At 43.0% G+C, this 17,450-nt stretch overlaps 3 protein-coding genes across 3 annotated transcripts in view; 1 reads left to right on the top strand and 2 right to left on the bottom strand.

The window, feature by feature from the left end:
- LOC127310493 (BTB/POZ and MATH domain-containing protein 2-like) overlaps positions 1-3,316 on the bottom strand; it is a 56,640-nt gene extending 53,324 nt beyond the window's left edge. The window contains exon 1 of the mRNA XM_051341164.1: positions 3,225-3,316. Within this exon, the coding sequence (XP_051197124.1) occupies positions 3,225-3,316 (92 nt within the window). The remainder of the gene's footprint in view (positions 1-3,224) is intronic.
- A 1,332-nt stretch (positions 3,317-4,648) lies between these two features.
- On the top strand, positions 4,649-11,195 carry LOC127308039 (putative glucose-6-phosphate 1-epimerase). Its single transcript, XM_051338805.2, has 9 exons — positions 4,649-4,888; positions 6,061-6,135; positions 6,263-6,319; positions 6,412-6,569; positions 6,636-6,776; positions 7,040-7,142; positions 7,221-7,320; positions 7,423-7,666; positions 10,973-11,195. The coding sequence occupies exons 1-8, from the start codon at positions 4,793-4,795 to the stop codon at positions 7,641-7,643; spliced, it is 951 nt and encodes a 316-aa protein (XP_051194765.1). The 5' UTR covers positions 4,649-4,792; the 3' UTR covers positions 7,644-7,666; positions 10,973-11,195.
- Positions 11,196-11,469: 274 nt separating this feature from the next.
- On the bottom strand, positions 11,470-13,040 carry LOC127309665 (uncharacterized). Its single transcript, XM_051340426.2, has 2 exons — positions 12,935-13,040; positions 11,470-11,931 (listed from the first exon to the last, which is right to left on the bottom strand). Exons 1-2 carry the CDS (start codon positions 13,011-13,013, stop codon positions 11,723-11,725), a joined length of 288 nt encoding a protein of 95 aa, XP_051196386.1. The 5' UTR covers positions 13,014-13,040; the 3' UTR covers positions 11,470-11,722.
- Positions 13,041-17,450: the final 4,410 nt, after the last annotated feature.

Raw genomic sequence — 17,450 nt, 5'->3', positions numbered from 1 at the left:
AGTTGAAAGCAACCGCTGAAACTTAATCTTCCTTTGTGTTGCTTCAATACCTTTACTTTGATTTATTGCTTTATGAGTTAACTCTTATGCAAGACTTATTGATGCTTGTCTTGAAGTACTATTCATGAAAAGTCTTTGCTTTATGATTCACTTGTTTACTCATGTCATTACCATTGTTTTGATCGCTGCATTCATTACATATGTTTACAAATAGTATGATCAAGGTTATGATGGCATGTCACTCCAGAAATTATCTTTGTTATCGTTTTACCTGCTCGGGACGAGCAGAACTAAGCTTGGGGATGCTGATACGTCTCCGACGTATCGATAATTTCTTGTGTTTCATGCCACATTATTGATGATATCTACATGTTTTATGCACACTTTATGTCATATTCGTGCATTTTCTGGAACTAACCTATTAACAAGATGCCGAAGTGCCAGTTGCTGTTTTCTGCTATTTTTGGTTTTAGAAATCCTAGTAAAGAAATATTCTCGGAATTGGACGAAATCAACGCCCAGGGTCCTATTTTGCCACGAAGCTTCCAGAAGACCGGAGAGGAGACGAAGTGGGGCCACGAGGTGGCCAAACCATAGGGCGGCGCGGCCCAGGCCCTGGCCGCGCCGACCTATGGTGTGGGCCCCTCGTGCCGCCTCTTTACCTGCCCTTCCGCCTACAAATAGCCTTCGTCGCGAAACCCCCAGTACTGAGAGCCACGATACGGAAAACCTTACTGAGACGCCGCCGCCGCCAATCCCATCTCGGGGGATTCTGGAGATCTCCTCCGGCACCCTGCCGGAGAGGGGATTCATCTCCCGGAGGACTCTTCACCGCCATGGTCGCCTCCGGAGTGATGAGTGAGTAGTTCACCCCTGGACTATGGGTCCATAGCAGTAGCTAGATGGTTGTCTTCTCCTCATTGTGCTTCATTGTTGGATCTTGTGAGCTGCCTAACATGATCAAGATCATCTATCTGTAATACTATATGTTGTGTTTGTCGGGATCCGATGGATAGAGAATAATATGTTATGTTAATTATCAAGTTATTACCTATGTGGTGTTTATGATCTTGCATGCTCTCCGTTATTAGTAGAGGCTCTGGCGAAGTTTTTGCTCTTGACTCCAAGAGGGAGTATTTATGCTCGATAGTGGGTTCATGCCTCCGTTGAATCTGGGACAGTGACAGAAAGTTCTAAGGTTGTGGATGTGCTGTTGCTACTAGGGATAAAACATTGATGCTATGTCTAAGGATGTAGTTATTGATTACATTACGCACCATACTTAATGCAATTGTCTGTTGTTTTGCAACTTAATACTGGAAGGGGTTCGGATGATAACCTGAAGGTGGACTTTTTAGGCATAGATGCATGCTGGATAGCGGTCTATGTACTTTATCGTAATGCCCAATTAAATCTCACTATATTTATCATGACATGTATGTGCATTGTTATGCCCTCTCTATTTGTCAATTGCCCGACTGTAATTTGTTCACCCAACATGCTTTTATCTTATGGGAGAGACACCTCTAGTGAACTGTGGACCCCGGTCCTATTCTTTACATCGCATACAATCTACTGCAATACTTGTTTTACTGTTTTCTGCAAACAATCATTTTCCACACAATACGGTTAATCCTTTGTTACAGCAAGCCGGTGAGATTGACAACCTCACTGTTTCGTTGGGGCAAAGTACTTTGGTTGTGTTGTGCAGGTTCCACGTTGGCGCCGAAATCTCTGGTGTTGCGCCGCACTACATCCCGCCGCCATCAACCTTCAACGTGCTTCTTGACTCCTACTGGTTCGATTAAACCTTGGTTTCTTACTGAGGGAAACTTGCCGCTGTGCGCATCACACCTTCCTCTTGGGGTTCCCAACGGACGTGTCAACTACACGCATCACCCGCACCAGGCCTCTTCCTCCGCCAAGCTGCTCGACCCCAACTGCCTCTCCATCTAGAACGATGGCCTTCTATAACGTCGCGGCAGTGCAGTCATGGACGCAGGTCAAGGACGCGAGGACGCAAGCACAACAGCGACCCACATCGTGGATTGTTATTGTTTTGCTACTTTGTTGAGAGTTGTTAGCTTGACCAGCAGCGCCGGGGCCGGCACATATACTCAGGAAGGTTAAACTATTGTTGAGATAAGATAATTTTGTTACCCAAGTGTGTTAGTTAGTGAACATAAGGTTTGTTAGTTCCACCGATAGTGACATTTAGTATGTAAATTGTGATAAGTGTGGCATCATGAGAAGCATGATATTGCATGTTTCACCTTAATAGTAAAGATTAGTAGTTCATCTGCAACACTTCAAGTGAAAAATATACCAAGCAACATTTTAAGTGTTAATACATATTGATAATCTTCCAAATTTATTAGCTTATCACTGAAGTTTAATCTTGAAAATACCATACGACAGTAAACCCACAGTCATTGTCTTTACCCTCATTAGATGAATCAGATCAGTGGTAACCTGCAGTCATTGGTCTTCAAAATCAATGTATGAATCAAATCAACTGGAAACAGAATATGTAGAACCATCATCTATTAGATTGGTGTGTGAAATATCTGGTTTAACTTTTGTCTATGATATAATGATGTAGAAACATTCTTCGGTTTCAGATTTACCTTTAATAGTAAAGATTGTCGACAAACACATTTCTGAATGCAACATTAAATTAGGGGGCATGTTTCGTAAGACATGGATCCACCTATTAGCCAAACTGCATGGAGCCTAGGTTACTTTTCATGTGTGTTGCATAATTAGTTTTCTACGACAACAGTCAAAATTTTCATTGCTAATGTTATGTAGCTTATGTTTTTGTAGACCATGTTGTATCTGACTATCTAAGCAAATATGTACCAGAATAGAATTGGTAATAAATCTGCACCGAAGATAAAAGTAAAAAGGTTGGCATGATTTACCCGTACCATGAAGATGTTTCTGCATAAAAAGAGCAGCAGCTAGAAACAATTAACATCATATGAATTACCTCCACTTTCAAATGCACATGTATTATGATTTCCCCTTACCATGAAGATGTCTCGTGGGATTTTATACTTGCGTACTTGAGAGGCTTAATGATCTGATGAATGGAAAGCTGATAAAAGGCTCTTGCTGCCAGAAAGTAGTGGTCTTTGCTGACTATATTGTTCACATAGTTTAATGCGGCAATGTGTTAAATTGATAATGTAAAGAACCTAGCCACGCCGCTGCAACTGCACCTGGAGAAAGAAGATGGGTACGCGAGCTCCTCCTCGGCTACCATCACCACATGCCCATGCATCATGCATCCCGGCCGGCTATCCATGGCCATGGCCTCCCAAGATGCTGAGTACGATGGCGTCGGAAGGAGACCATGAGTACGTGAACGTCGTGTCAGCTGGTCTTGTCCTGACGTCCAGAACCGGCGGCGGCGGAATAAACGAGAAGATTTTCTCCGGAGTCCGGACTGCCAGCACAATTGCACGGATTGGTGATTCAGTTACGAGAAACCTCAAATTGATACCAACGCGTACAATGGGGAAAGGTTATCTCTTATCTGTATCTAGCGAGTTTTAAGGATCTCAACCGTCCACAGCGGATGGAGCCCGTGGGAGGAGGCCGTGGCAGGGCGAGGAGGCTTGGGCGCGGGCGGCTGAGCCCTGGGCGCCTCAGTAGGCGTCAGTGTGGGTGAGGATTTGACGTGATTTGCGGTTAGTTCCGCGTTTCTGAGAGGTATACGCGGTTGCTGTTAATTAGTTGCTGAATTTTAGGGATAAGAAGCGGGGTGGCATTTTCAGGATAAAGATGTGGGGGTATTATTGTTGCGTTTTCTTTGTTCCACGCGCAGGATAAAGACGTGGGGGTATTATTGTCCATCCTAAAAATGTGACACCAGGCATTCACCAGTTTGCTTTTAATAGTAGAGATAATAGTTTTTCTTTGTGGCATAAAATATATTTTATTTGATTTTTAAGATCTTCATTAAAAGAGGTAAGGGCCTCTTAGATTACTGAATTTCATAGGAATTTTAGAGGAATAAAATGTATAGATAAATTCTTTGTTTTTTGAAGAAACACAGTACAAACGCAGATGCTCACATACACATATATACACTCACCCATATGAACGCACACACGCACACCCTACCCCTATGAGCACCTCTGGAAGACTGAGCCGGCAGATTAGATCCCGAAATTGACGAAGTCACCACATGTGCCTCGCTGTCAACGGAAACGTTGCCTCCCACTGAATGAATATTCCGCCTTTATGGGACATACATATGTCAAACTTGGAGTTTGAACTCTAGTGGGCTGGGGTACAACCACACTCCTAACCACCCAACCTCAGGTTGGTTCTCAAAAAAATTCTTTGTTTGATTGGTATGGCTGAGTTCTATAGATTATTTTCTATGATTATTTTGTACTCCATTTAAAGAGAATGTCGTATCTACTCAAACCTTTTTGAAACATTGTTTGTTTAATTGTTTTCATGTGATGCAAATGTTCAAAGAGACGTGACATTGCAATCCCACACGTTGTCTGTCCCATTGTTTTTAGATCGTGCTAATCGAAGAGTTCATTGGCCAGTCGTGGTGCACTACGCCTCTCAAGCCAAGGTAGAACGTGTGTCACGATACACTCCTATAAATATTTCTTTCAGAAAATTCCTCTTCTCCTTCTTCCAGTCTCACAACAGTGTTCCCTCCATTTTCCGCCGCATCCTCGGTCGCCGCAACCGCCAATCCCTATTCGACGACCACCGCCGCCGGGCGATCCGGCGCTTTCCTCCCCGTACGGACCCAACCTGTATGGCCGGGAAAGCCTCCTCCGTGGAGCGCGTGAAGGACCGTGCCACCGGCCTCGACAAGTTCGTCCTCCGCGAGGCCCGCGGCAGCTCCGCCGAGGTCACCCTTCCTTCTCCTTCCCCATCCAAATTCTATCCCCCGGCACCTCTAATACTTCATCGACACATATGTGCGCTACTCATCATATAAATCGAGGCTTTTGGTCGATCGGTTTGTTAGTCTCGTCGCGATCCACAAAAATCGGTTCATTTAGTTCATAGAAGAGTTAGGCAGGATTGATCGAGCATGTTCCTGTTTGTACGGTGACGATAGAATGAACCGGTAACTAAGCTTATATTTATTATTAATTGAGGAATGCTACAGTAGAGTAGTTAATTATTGGGAATAAGTGTTGAATATGTGTAATGAGTTGTAACCATGTATGTAGTGAATAAAGATAGTTCGGTCAAATGCCCATTTTGTGTTTGACCTGACCCTGTATTGGCGAAGGAGGATGATTGTTTCTTCTGCAGTCCTCGATTCTTAATAATGATTTTTTTAAGGTGAAATAGTGATTGATTTGATTGTTCAGCTATGTGGATAAATAGTTTGTTCGGTATGGGCTCTGTGATGTTTTTTGCTTAGCTGTGCCCATAGCCTGGTGCCCTGGTCTCGTCAATGTCCTTTTGGTGTTGGCATGTTCAGTGTACACTGTCATTTTGTATTTTTGGCTACTGTCGAAATTACATGGTCATGTCTGATGGCCTGGTACCTGGTTATGCTTTTATTATATATTCTATGAAATGCTTAATTGTTTTCAATACAGTATAGAAACGTTCAGTTTGTGATGCCAGCGCTGACATATTGTGAAAAGAATTGGCATGTCTTGAGTATATGATAAAGGTTCTGGAGACAGCATGGCTGAATAATGATTTTGAAGGATGATGTCCTATCAAACCTCAATGTGACACTGGTGGTATGCCCATTGTTGTGGACATCTCAAAACCATCAATGTATTTTCTTTTCTATGTCGAAAATTCAGCCAGGTACAACCGACGGCGATGGTTGTTAAAAAAATTGCAATATTATCTCTTGTCCTCTTTTGGACAGTTGGACAAAGAGCTCAAAATTCTTTTGCACAACTGTAACCCGGAAGGTCACTATAGTCTAGTAGGAAATCCATATTTCTGTATTTATAATTGCCAGTCCCAGCTTCTTTGCATATGATTTTTAACTTCTCTATAGAAATGCATTCAACGTCCTCTGAGTTTACTTATTTTTCCTATTATCAGGTATTCTTGTATGGAGGCCAAGTAACCTCTTGGTACAATACCTATGGAGAACAGCAGCTTTTTGTCAGCAAGAAGGTACTCAGATATTTTAATTCCAATCACATAACTATAAGCAAATGGATATTATGTGGATTGGTGCTCTTTGCTGCATTTTTATTTTATCATTGCTTATGCTTCACGCCACATTTCAAATTCCTCGCAGGCTTCTTTCAAACCACCAAAAGCGATTCGTGGAGGCATACAAATTTGTTTTCCTCAAGTATGGTCCTCAAGTTGTTAATAGTCTAGTTATGTTTTACTACAATGAATTGGTCCGGCTTATAATACCCAAGTGAAAATTCCCTCATGCAGTTAGGGAACCACGGAGTTCTTGAACAGCATGGATTCGCGAGGAACCGGTTATGGAGTGTTGATGAAAGTCCTCCTCCTTTTCGAGATACCACTTATGACTGTCATATCGACTTGATACTCAAACAGTCTGGAGATGATTTGAAGATCTGGCCACACAGGTAGTAAATATTAAACTCCTTAGTCCCCATGTGAAATTTATGATCCTGATCATCCATATATTGCAGTTATGAACTCCGTTTGCAAGTTGCTCTTAGTCCAAGGGGAGATCTGATCCTCACATCTCGAATAAAAAATAGCAATGCCGATGCCAAGCCATTCCAGTTTTCGTTTGCATACCACACATATTTCTCAGTCTCTGATATCAGGTACGTTCTAGAATGTTACTACGTTGCCTTATGTTACTTTGTTATTATGAAGTTAGATTGAGTGTTTTGTACATTCCTTGTTTGGAGAGGAGTGTAACTTATAATATGGCACGTCCTTTTATACTGGGTAATGTAGAATGAACCATTTTCGGATTCAATACTCCAGTACTGTTTCAGTTGTGGAATAGATAGCGTGTGAATAGACAACTTGGGTAGTGCATCGTTTTTTTTTTCTTTCTCTTAAGTATGTTTTCATATTCCAGTGAAGTAAGGGTTGAGGGTTTGGATACCTTGGACTATCTTGATAACCTGCAATCGAAGAAACGTTGTACTGAACAAGGCGATGCAGTTGTATTTGAATCTGAAGTAAGCTTTCTATATGGTTCACAGTTTGGGAGCCAATGTGGCGAGTCACTAATTCTGTTGAAATGTTTGATTGTGAAGGTGGACAGGGTATATTTGAGTGCTCCACCAAAGATTGTGACCATTGACCATGAGAAAAAAAGGACATTTGTTTTAAGGAAAAAGGAACTTCCTGATGTTGGTAAGTTAGCTTCATTTTTCTAAACTACATAGCCTAGTCACTATGGCCTTTGCTTTATTTTACTTATATAGTGTATCGTCACTATGTTTTCTCTGAACACAGTTGTTTGGAACCCATGGGACAAGAAAGCAAAAGCAATGCCAGATTTAGGGAGTGAGGAGTACACATGCATGCTATGTGTAGGGGCGGCTTGTATTGAGAAACCAATTACTTTAAGGCCTGGTGAAGAGTGGCAAGGAAGGCAGGAAATTTCCTCTGTTCCATCCAGTTACAGCAGTGGACTGTTGGATCCTGAACAGTTTCGACAGATGCAACATATCTGATTTTTTGGATGATTGAACGAGATGTAAGTGTTCTGTACTTGTCAGGGTTCCTGGCTATTGCTAGTGTATTCTATTCCAAACTTCAAGCTAGATTATTGCATGTACTTCCTCCATTCAAAATTTCCTCGCGTTCTGAGTTTAGTCAAAGTCAAAATTTGTAAAGGTTGACCAAGAATAGAAGAAAAATATTACTAATATTCATAGTATCAAATGCATATAATTTGAAATATACTTTATGAAGATCTAATATACTAAATTTATATTGTAAATGTTTAACTTTTTTCCTAAATATTTGGTCACTTATGTTTGCAACATTAGCCGCAGCCTTTGTAGGTGAATCCTTGAAGGGTCATCATTGAATTGGCTAGTTTTAAAATAGTCTCTTTTTTTCAGCTTACCTCAATTCATGCATGGTTACAGACTTGGTTGCCAAAAAATAGTTAGAAATTCATATGAATATACAACCTAGAGTTGTAGGAGAGAGAATAGACTCTATTATGGAGTTGGCAAAAAATGCGGTAAGGAGACCGATACCTTCTTAATCATGACAAGACTACATCAAGGGTCAGCCTTGAGTCCATACATGTTTTTCTTGGTGATGCATGAGGTAACCAAGGATATAGAACTATAGAAGGAGATATTCCTTGGTGGATGCTCTTTGCTGATGATGTGGTACTAATAGATGAAATGAGGGCCGGCTTAAATAGGAAGTTAGAGCTATGGAGGCAGACGTTGGAGTCAAGAAGGTCCCACAAAAGCTAAAAGGTGAGTGTTCACCGGCGATGCTATATGGGGCAGAATGTTGGCCAACTAAAAGACAACACCTCTAACAAATGAGTGTCTCGGAGATGCGCATGCTACGGATGTGCGGCCATACAAGAAGGGACCGGATTAGGAACGAGGTAATTCACGATAGGCTAGGGGTGGCACCGATCAACGAGAAGCTAGTCCAACACCGGTTAAGGTGGCTTGGGCATATCCAGCAGAGGCCTCTAGAAGCTCAACAGTGGAATTCTAAGGAGTATGGAGGAGACTAGAAGGGGTAGAGGACGAAAAAAGGTTGACTTGGCGGAGGCGGCAAAAAGAGACTTGAGGGATAGGGATGTACCTAAAGTCTTGGATCTTGATAGGACTGCATGGAGATCAACGATCCATGCGCCGGAATCTTAGTTTACCTAAAGTCTTGGATTTTTCCTTCTCGTTCTTGTTTTGGCTTCCTTTTATTTCTGTAGGGTTTTGTATCTAGCTTACCCCAACTTGCTTGGAAAAAAGGCTTTGAGGTGGGTTTTTAAAGCTTTGGACTGTGAGGCAACAGCCCCACAGCATTTATGTACAAAAAACTAACAGGAAAAAACTAACAGAAAACCAAAAGAAAAGAGAGGAGAGGACACTAAGGTAGGGTCCTGATCCAAGCTAAAAGACTATCCCTGTGTTTTAGTTTGATACGATATTGAAGGAGAGAAATATCATGCACAAACTTGCCCGTTCACCTATTGAATGAGCTCTTTTCTTGCATAAAGATCTTCCCATTTCTGATTAACCAAATATTCCAGCAAGCCGTAATAAGCACCTCCATGAAAAAAGGCTTCTGAAATCTTCTCTTAGCATGCTCCAACACCCTCTGAAGATCATCATCAGGACGCCAGTCAATTTGCAAATAACTCCATATCCGTGCGCTGAAGTTGCAGTCACAGAAAAGATGGATTTTATACTCATGGCTCTTCATCAGACAAAGCACACGATGATCATCATCATCAGACACTTTCCAATGCCTACGTTGCAACAAGTCTTTGTATTTAGTCTGTCCAACAATAACAACCAAGCAAACACTTTTAAGTTTTAACTTCATAGTAAAACAAGATTTCCACAACCACTAGTAAATATTTGGGACCTGTATGTGCTCATGAATCTGGGAATAAAACTTTGCCTTTGCATATGTTTCCCCTCAAGAGTATCGCCAAATATCATTCTGCTCGGACAAAGGATTATCTCTGATAACCTCTTGGAGGTGTTCCATCTCTGTAAAAGCTTGCGTTGATAAGGGCAGATAAAATAGACTTGTCAGGTCCTCAACATTGTAAACTTGAGCAACTGAAAGACTATCATCAAGCACAAACGAATAAAGACGTGGATATCGCTTGCAAAAAGGCTGCTTAAAACCATTTATGTCCCACTGATCTAACCAAAACAAATATGTATCTCCACGTCCATGTGTCACTGATTCTACACCTCTGAAATTATCCACCTGTTTTAGCACATCCCTCCACCAAAAAGATCCACATAGATTTTCAGCATGAGGAATTTTACCATGGTATTGAGCATGCCATATCAAATCTACCAAAAATGCTTTGAGGTTGTTGTTGTTGTTTGTTCAAATTTTAATTTTTTTGACTTTAACTAAGCCAGAACGTGAGTTAATTGTGAATGGAGGGAGTACTTCATCTGCATACTTTCAAATCTGTAATCTACAATTTAGAGCTTAATGGTCGGGTTGCTATGCTTAGATAGTTAGCACTTCACAAAGATTTAAAAATGACTTTAATTTTATTTTTGTAGCTATGGTTGAAATGGTGGAGTCAATTAGTTAGGGATTTGCTTGTAAATAGATCTGTGGGGCACTGGAGGAGAAAGATGTACTTTGTCGTGAATATTTGAGAGAAGAGTGACTAAAAAGAGGAGAGAGAATGTAATACTAATAGTGCTTACTTTGTTGAGAAAACGTGAAGGATCTTTGCGTCTTATTTCATTGAAAAGATACTGCTTACTTTAGAAGATAACAAAACCCAAACAAGGCTTGTGTGTATTAAGTATTTAATCCCAATAGATCTTTCAGAGTGGATATTTTACGTGTTTTTTTTTCAAAATGGACAAATACCTAAATCCTGAAGTCAAGCACCACCCTTCCTTGCATGTACATTTGCTTTTCTCTAGATCATTCATATTATAGATTAGGATCTATACATCTTTCCTGCTATTAGTACTACAATTTTCCAGTGCGCCTTCAAATAATATATTGTCGTTCTAGAGCCTATGGCTGAAATGATTTGCGCACTTCTGTAATAAATCTCCAGTTTTTTATGAACAACATACATTTTATCGTGGTGTTCGCAAGAGCTTAAGGAGGGTGGTTGATTTATAAACTATTCGGAGTCTTGATTCATACAAGATGCAGTAGTTAGAACTGCAAGAAAAACATGCATCATGGCTTGAACCAGTATTAGCTGTCTGCCTTTCTTCGAATAGTTTTGTTGAAAAACATTCTTGAACTCTCCTTTCAACTTACTGTAGTCTCTGCTACTGTATAATGTTCATTTTTCGTTTTTCTGCAGGAAGTGTCTCCAGTGTCAATAAGATAATCTGAACGGACTTCCAGCTTTCCCTTTCGTGTTCCAGTCCAAGTTGCCTGTAGTTTTTCTGGAGCAGCATTGGATTTAAAATCTTCATTTTGTGTTATTAAAGGAAAGATCGGTGGAGAGTTTTTATTTGTTTTGTGGGACTTTTATGTGTCATTCGTAATCACCTTCCAAAAGTAGGCCGATTTGACTTGCAGTAGTAGTCTGTTGTCTCTGTTCTCAATTTTGATTGTCTTGCGTGATTGTATCGTGTTGCCGCATTTTACATGTACAGAGTTTAGTACTTCCGCGGTACAGCCTCTTTCCTTTAATCTGGAGAAAATATAAAAAATGAATCTTGGAGCAGCTGTGCAGCACGATGAGTTCAGGCCTGATTCCTCTATGCTAGAACTGTTCATTTATTTACACTGCGCTGCATTCCGTGCCACAAGAAGAACAAGAACATATTGCCAAGCTAGGGAAGCTGGGAGCTTGAAAGTGGCTGCCTAGATTTTGAAACATGTGGTCTCTACACTGAGCAAGTCACAGTTTGCTGTCTTCCATGCGGCAAGAAAAGCACTAGAATGAGACATCCCTTCTATACCCATCTAAAGTAATTACAGTCGAACATCCATCCTTCTATGTACATAACACCACAGTAGCAGCGGTTTTTATTTGAGATTATTAGATGCCGAAATGTCACAGCCTATACATGCCATAGTTCAAATCACGGCTGTCCGGCGGATCTCAGCTCACCGCCGCAGCTCGGTGCGGCCTCCGGAGGTGCGAAAACGACGGCCTCCAGCAGAAAGCCTGGCGCCGCCGTGGCTTCTCCGGCGCCGGTGGCCTGAAGCCGTAGGTCTGGTTCTCGGAGTTGAGCATGTTCCACATCACCTGGACATCGTTGTACCCGCAGGTCTGGACGTCCCTGTGTAGGTCCACCACTCCTGTGCTCCCTGCACCCCATTTGTGAACCAAATATGGTGATTAGTGTATATTCATACTGCTATAAAAAAACATACAGGTATTTCTGCGAGAGACAAATGTTGCCCCTAGGTTTGTAAGGCACTAAGGCTACATTAATGCTTAGCAAAAAGAATAAGAAAATAAAAGAGGGATCCAGCCGTAGCCATTGACAAACTGGGTAGCCTACAACAAAGAGAGTTTTTTTTTTTTGACCAGTACAACAAAGAGAGTTGATGATGCATACAGTATGTATGCAATTCCAAATAGCCGGCCGTTAGAAGCAAAGGCAGCATAGGTTGGCGGCAGCGTTGTGATGTTCGCCCTTCATTTGGTTCCGTTTTTCTACGCATGTCTACACACGGACCTGTTCTTTTCTTCTGCGACACACTTAGCACTATAATGTTCTCCGCCGGTGTCACTCTATTTGAGAAACCTATACTGCATATATTTGAGTTAAAACAAAGTGCAGCAAACTACCACACGGGCATCTGAAATTCAGAAATTGTAACCCCTACACTAATCGTCGGACCGTTTATTCAGATCAATCAAGGGATCAACGCATGGTTAAACAATTCAAGTGTAGCGGTGACCACACAGGCATCTAAAGTTCAGATACTACTGTAATCCCTATACTAATCGTCGGACTGTTTATTCAGATCAATAAAGGAATGAATGCATGGTTAAACAACTGAAGTGCAGCAATTAGCACGCAGGCATCTCAAATTCAACGGCTGCTGTGTTTTGATGCAGAGGCTGGGGCAAGTCCCCCATTTCAAAAAAAAAAAGGCATCTCAAATTCAGATGGCACCGTAATCCCTACACTAATCGTCGGACTGTTTATCCAGATCAACCCAAGAATCAATGCACGGTCGATGCAATGAATCCTTGGTAAAATGCTAAACAGTGCCCGGGAAATGGAAGCGGAAACAAGCAAGCATTTGGGAGACAAATTGCTGCCTTAACGGGAGGAGGTGAGATTTGCTCTGAGCTTACCGCCGTTGCGCGCCCGCCGCGCCACCGCGAGCCACGCCCGCCGCACCGGCGCCACCAGCCTCTCGCGCCACCACGCCATGGTCGGCTACTCTATCGATCGACGACAAAGGCGATGCTGCTGCCGGCTAGCTCGATCAGCTGACAGTTAGCTCGATCAATGCCCACGGCCGGAGCGCGTGTTATATACTAGGAAGGACGGGTCGCCCTCGCGGTGCACGGTTGTTAGCACGAGCTCCCGATTCGGCGGGATCCGCTTACACTTACACGGTCGTTGGCGGCTCTGATTGGGCGTACGATCGAATCGGCCGCGCATGTGGCGGGGATCTCGCGCGCGGAGGGTTCACGTGGCGCGAAATCTTTCTTTCTCTTTGGGGTTTGGCCGGGATGGCACGGTAGGGTATGGGTACGGATAGACCTATTCTATACCCGTACCCGTCATCTTCAATTTTATCCATCACCCGTATTCATATTCGTCAATGGGTACAAGTTTTTCCCCATATCCATCATTCGACAGGGTAAATGACTAAATGGGTATCCACCGGTAAAATATCCGCGCTTACAACACATTAAATTGATCATAAAAATATAATATAAGATGAAGTGATCTAGCAGGTTCCATTCAAAAGCCTGGAATGGGGTCTGGTGGAAAAATTCAAAAGTGCCCTGGTGAGAAGACAGAGGATGGTGCCGTCGCTGATGCCGGATTGAAATGCACATCTTTTGATTGGATTTCGACCTGGAAGTCATCCACGGCCTCTCTCCATCAAGGGCGCGCCTCTGAAGCCTACCTGCTGAAGCACCCAGAGGAATCAGGCGACATCCATGTGGTGATCTGATGGCATGGTCTTGGGCGCAAAAAAGAGAGGCAGTGATATAGTGCTTTATTCATAGTTCTGCTGTTTTCTGCTTCCTGGAAGCTAGGAAATAGTCGGTTTGTAATAGGTTGCTAGACGGCCGTTTTCTCTGGTAGTTCCTGTCTTCAGTCTGTGGACTTTCAGATGTTTCTTTGACCCTCGGCTTAGCTGATGGGCTGGATCTTTTATTTTATGTTAAAACGTTTATGTGTTTCATTTTCAATAAAGAAAATGGAGCTGGGGAGCACTCCCTGTTAGTCTAAAAAAATAGGGGACTAATCCTCACTAACCTACCAACAATTGTGAGAGCGGAAAGCGTGAGGTTAACCTAGCTATGTGAAGGCGTGATTAGGGTAAAATTAAGTACTTTAGAATATTACAGCGGCATACTTGTCAAATTTAGATGGCTACATGGGTACGTGGATATGGGTTGTACGATCTCATACCCGTACCCACTATATCCAATAGGTATGATATTTTTCCATTTACAAACTCATGGGTAATATTTTATCTTCTACCTGTACACCTATTGAATTTTTACCCGACGAGTACGCAGGTCATAGGTACCCACTGTCATTTCTAGTTAGATGCACCTACAAGACGGACACGGACGAGCTCGTTTTTCTCTAGGGCGGAAATTCAATTCGGCTCCCGGGTGCGTATGCTCCCTCTATCAAGAAAACATATTTTGAAGTGTGGAAAAAATTTGACAAAAAATTCTACATGTACATCTCCATAATATATGTGTGTGCGTCAAGTTTCACGACAAAATAATATTTTTTGTGGCCTATGCAAAAAAGAGAAAACTTATCATGTGAAAAACATTGTTTTTAGCACTGAATTTTGTCTTTTTTACACACGTCACATGATAAGTTTATTTTTTATGAAACAACTTTGTGAGCGCTTAGCACGTGAAGATGTACGTGCGAATTTTTTGTTTCAATTTTTTTGAAATTTAAAATATGTGTAAGATGCATTTCAAAATATAGAGAACATATGCTCCCATGTTCCAAAACACCACTCCCCTAGTACTCCGTACTCCTTAGAATAGAAAGAGGTACAAATGCAAAATACAGAGGTAGGGTAGCCGTATGGCGACCAACGTCTAGGGATGTTCGCCGAGCTGTCTGCTGCGTGTACCGTCGCAGTGGATGCCGTTGATCGCGTCCAGCCAGCCGGAGGATATGCTGGATATTCGAATCAGCTGCCAGAGATTCACTTCACTACGGCCCAAGGTTACCGTGCTTCGCGAGGCTGGGACGGCCGACAAAGGTTCTTTCAGCCATAACGGCCCATCATGTCTAGCCTGCCTAATGTTCCAGGTGGAATCGACTATCAACGTCAATTCGGCCTGCCGGTACCATCACGGCCACGGCATAGGCTCTTGGGCCTGATCCAGCACGCTCGTGGCCCGACCCTACATGCATCAGTCGTCCATGCACTTCCCGCGATGATGATCTCATTTCGACGAAAGATTGTTTTTCCAAAACCAAGCCTTGCCATTTTGATTGTCCCCTAAAAAAATACAAGTGAATTGGTCCCCTCAAAAAATGTCAAAATGAATTGCTTAGATGTGATGAAAAATTACCGAAAACTGGTACAACAACATGATGCCGCACACCGGCATCAAGGCCACGCACAACGTGATCGACCGACGATCCGCCCAAACAGCCAAGGCAAGGCCGACACCCCGGTACCTCCACACAACATAGTGGAGGAGAAGGCTCGAGAGAGACCAACAGGGGGAGGAAACTCTGTGTAGTTTTGTTAAACAGGGTTCGAACCCACGCCGGCCTAGAGGCAACACAACGGTCCCGACCCTTCCACATTTCTATGAAAGATAAAACAGAGAACGCAAACCCAGCAACATGCATACAACAACCATGGTTGAGGAGTTGATGGCTCCGCATCGATATAGTAGTCACCGCTATATATGATGGTGTAACACCTCGGCCACCCCCCGGCCGAGCATGTCACCCCTGGCAGCTCTCTAAGATCGCTAGACTAGCCCCACAGACCAACACATGTCTTTTCTACGCACTTTGTCCTCACTCGTGCGCATCCGGGAACTACTTCCCGATCGGTCACCCATCCTCAAATTACTCCGGGCCAAGCATGCTTAACCTCGGAGTTCTTTGCTGATGAGATTCCGAAAAAGCCAGGAACTACCCCTCTTGGCACACGTCTGTGCGTCCAGTGCCAGCACATGTTCCATGCCGTGTGCCACGACGTGTGGTGACCCGGCATACCACTGCATGGTGTAGTATGCAAGTCTGATATAACACCAATGAAACACCGTTCCACTAGTATTATATCGCTCAGAGTGGTACAACAGAAACATATGCGGGTCTAAGGTATATCTATAGAATAACACGCAGACTCTGTTACAAAAGATCATCACAGCCTCCTACTTTATAATGAGGTAAAACTGCAAATAAACTCCAGAAGAACGACTCGTAGTCTAATCCTAACACGAACTCTACTTGTAGAGTATTTAACTAGCTACAGAGGCTATGAATAGATTCTAACTAAATAGGAGCTAGGTTTAGGAAGCTAGTTCCTTTCTATCGCTAATCTAGGTTTTCTCCTTGTTGGATGTGGTATCGGACTCTTCTGACGGATCCGGTCCCGTGAAGTAGTTGTTGACTCCTCGGTCTTCGAGTTGCACTGTAGGTACTCCTTCGATGCCTCCATATCTAAGCAGGGGATTTAAGAGTGGGATGAGTACGAGCGTACTCAACAAGTTCATTATAGGAAAGATGTGTTTAATGCACTAGCTACGACATTAGACCAGAAAGTCTAATACCAATGCAAGTTTTCATAACCATTTCTTCAAAAGGTTGCTTTTATTCAGAAGAACTATGTCCGTCAGCCTTCACCGGTTTACTAGAACTTCATGGAGTTCCTTTCCGGCAGCGTTCGCAGTTCCAAAACCCGGAACAGGGAGTGACTGGTCACGATTCATTGCACTCTGCAGAGGTGTGTTCCTTTACCCATAAGAGATCTTAACCTTGGTGCCAACCGGGCATATTCCCCGTCCACACTTCCTTTGGTGTGAGGCCCGGTATAAGGTCATAGCCAATCATATTCCTCCGCTACCTCGCACACCCACCCTTTGTTGCATGCCCCGACCCTGGGTCCTCGCCGGTCCTCTTATACCAATTAAGGATGGACCTCGGCCACGACGACAGTCTGGGATCGAACCAAACTCCTTCGCCGGTAGATGCAACCCCTCATAGACCGCAATACCGTGGGGACTTTAGGCTTCCCCAGCCACCAAATGATCCTCGGGCTACAAGTGTCTACGGACTATGCCGTGGGGACTTTAGGCTTTCCCAGCCACCAAATGCACCTTTGGAATACAAATGTCTACGGTAAAGCGCGTCCGTTGATGTACAAGAGGTGGAAATACAATTGACTATTCCGTCCCACTCCAGATCTTATGGTTAACACGGGTATTACGACACAAGAATCACTGGACGACATTTGTTGTTTAATCCTAGATGGATATAAACCCTTGCAATGGAACCTCCACCATATCCACACAATCCATTGTTCCATTGCCCACCATTTAGTCATATTCATAGTTATGAAAATAGTGGTTTTGCTTTTTATGCAATAATGATAGGCATAGTACTTTGCAAGTAATTTGGTAAAAATAC

Source organism: Lolium perenne, chromosome 6, assembly GCF_019359855.2.
Source record: "Lolium perenne isolate Kyuss_39 chromosome 6, Kyuss_2.0, whole genome shotgun sequence".
NCBI classification, from domain to species: Eukaryota; Viridiplantae; Streptophyta; class Magnoliopsida; order Poales; family Poaceae; genus Lolium; species Lolium perenne.
The sequence above is the reverse complement of the archived record's forward strand: the minus strand, read 5'-3'. Positions and strand labels throughout refer to the sequence as shown.

What these genes read in the sequence shown, in the direction of transcription:
- LOC127308039 (XM_051338805.2), top strand. Translation starts at nt 4,793, where the DNA reads ATGGCCGGGAAAGCCTCCTCCGTGGAGCGCGTGAAGGACCGTGCCACC. An exon ending in TTCTCAGTCTCTGATATCAG is followed by an intron (nt 6,777 to 7,039) that starts GTACGTTCTAGA and finishes TTCATATTCCAG; the next exon opens with TGAAGTAAGGGTTGAGGGTT. An exon ending in CAGTTGTATTTGAATCTGAA is followed by an intron (nt 7,143 to 7,220) that starts GTAAGCTTTCTA and finishes TTGATTGTGAAG; the next exon opens with GTGGACAGGGTATATTTGAG.
- LOC127309665 (XM_051340426.2), bottom strand. Translation starts at nt 13,013, where the DNA reads ATGGCGTGGTGGCGCGAGAGGCTGGTGGCGCCGGTGCGGCGGGCGTGG. An exon ending in GCGGCGGGCGCGCAACGGCG is followed by an intron (nt 11,932 to 12,934) that starts GTAAGCTCAGAG and finishes AATGGGGTGCAG; the next exon opens with GGAGCACAGGAGTGGTGGAC.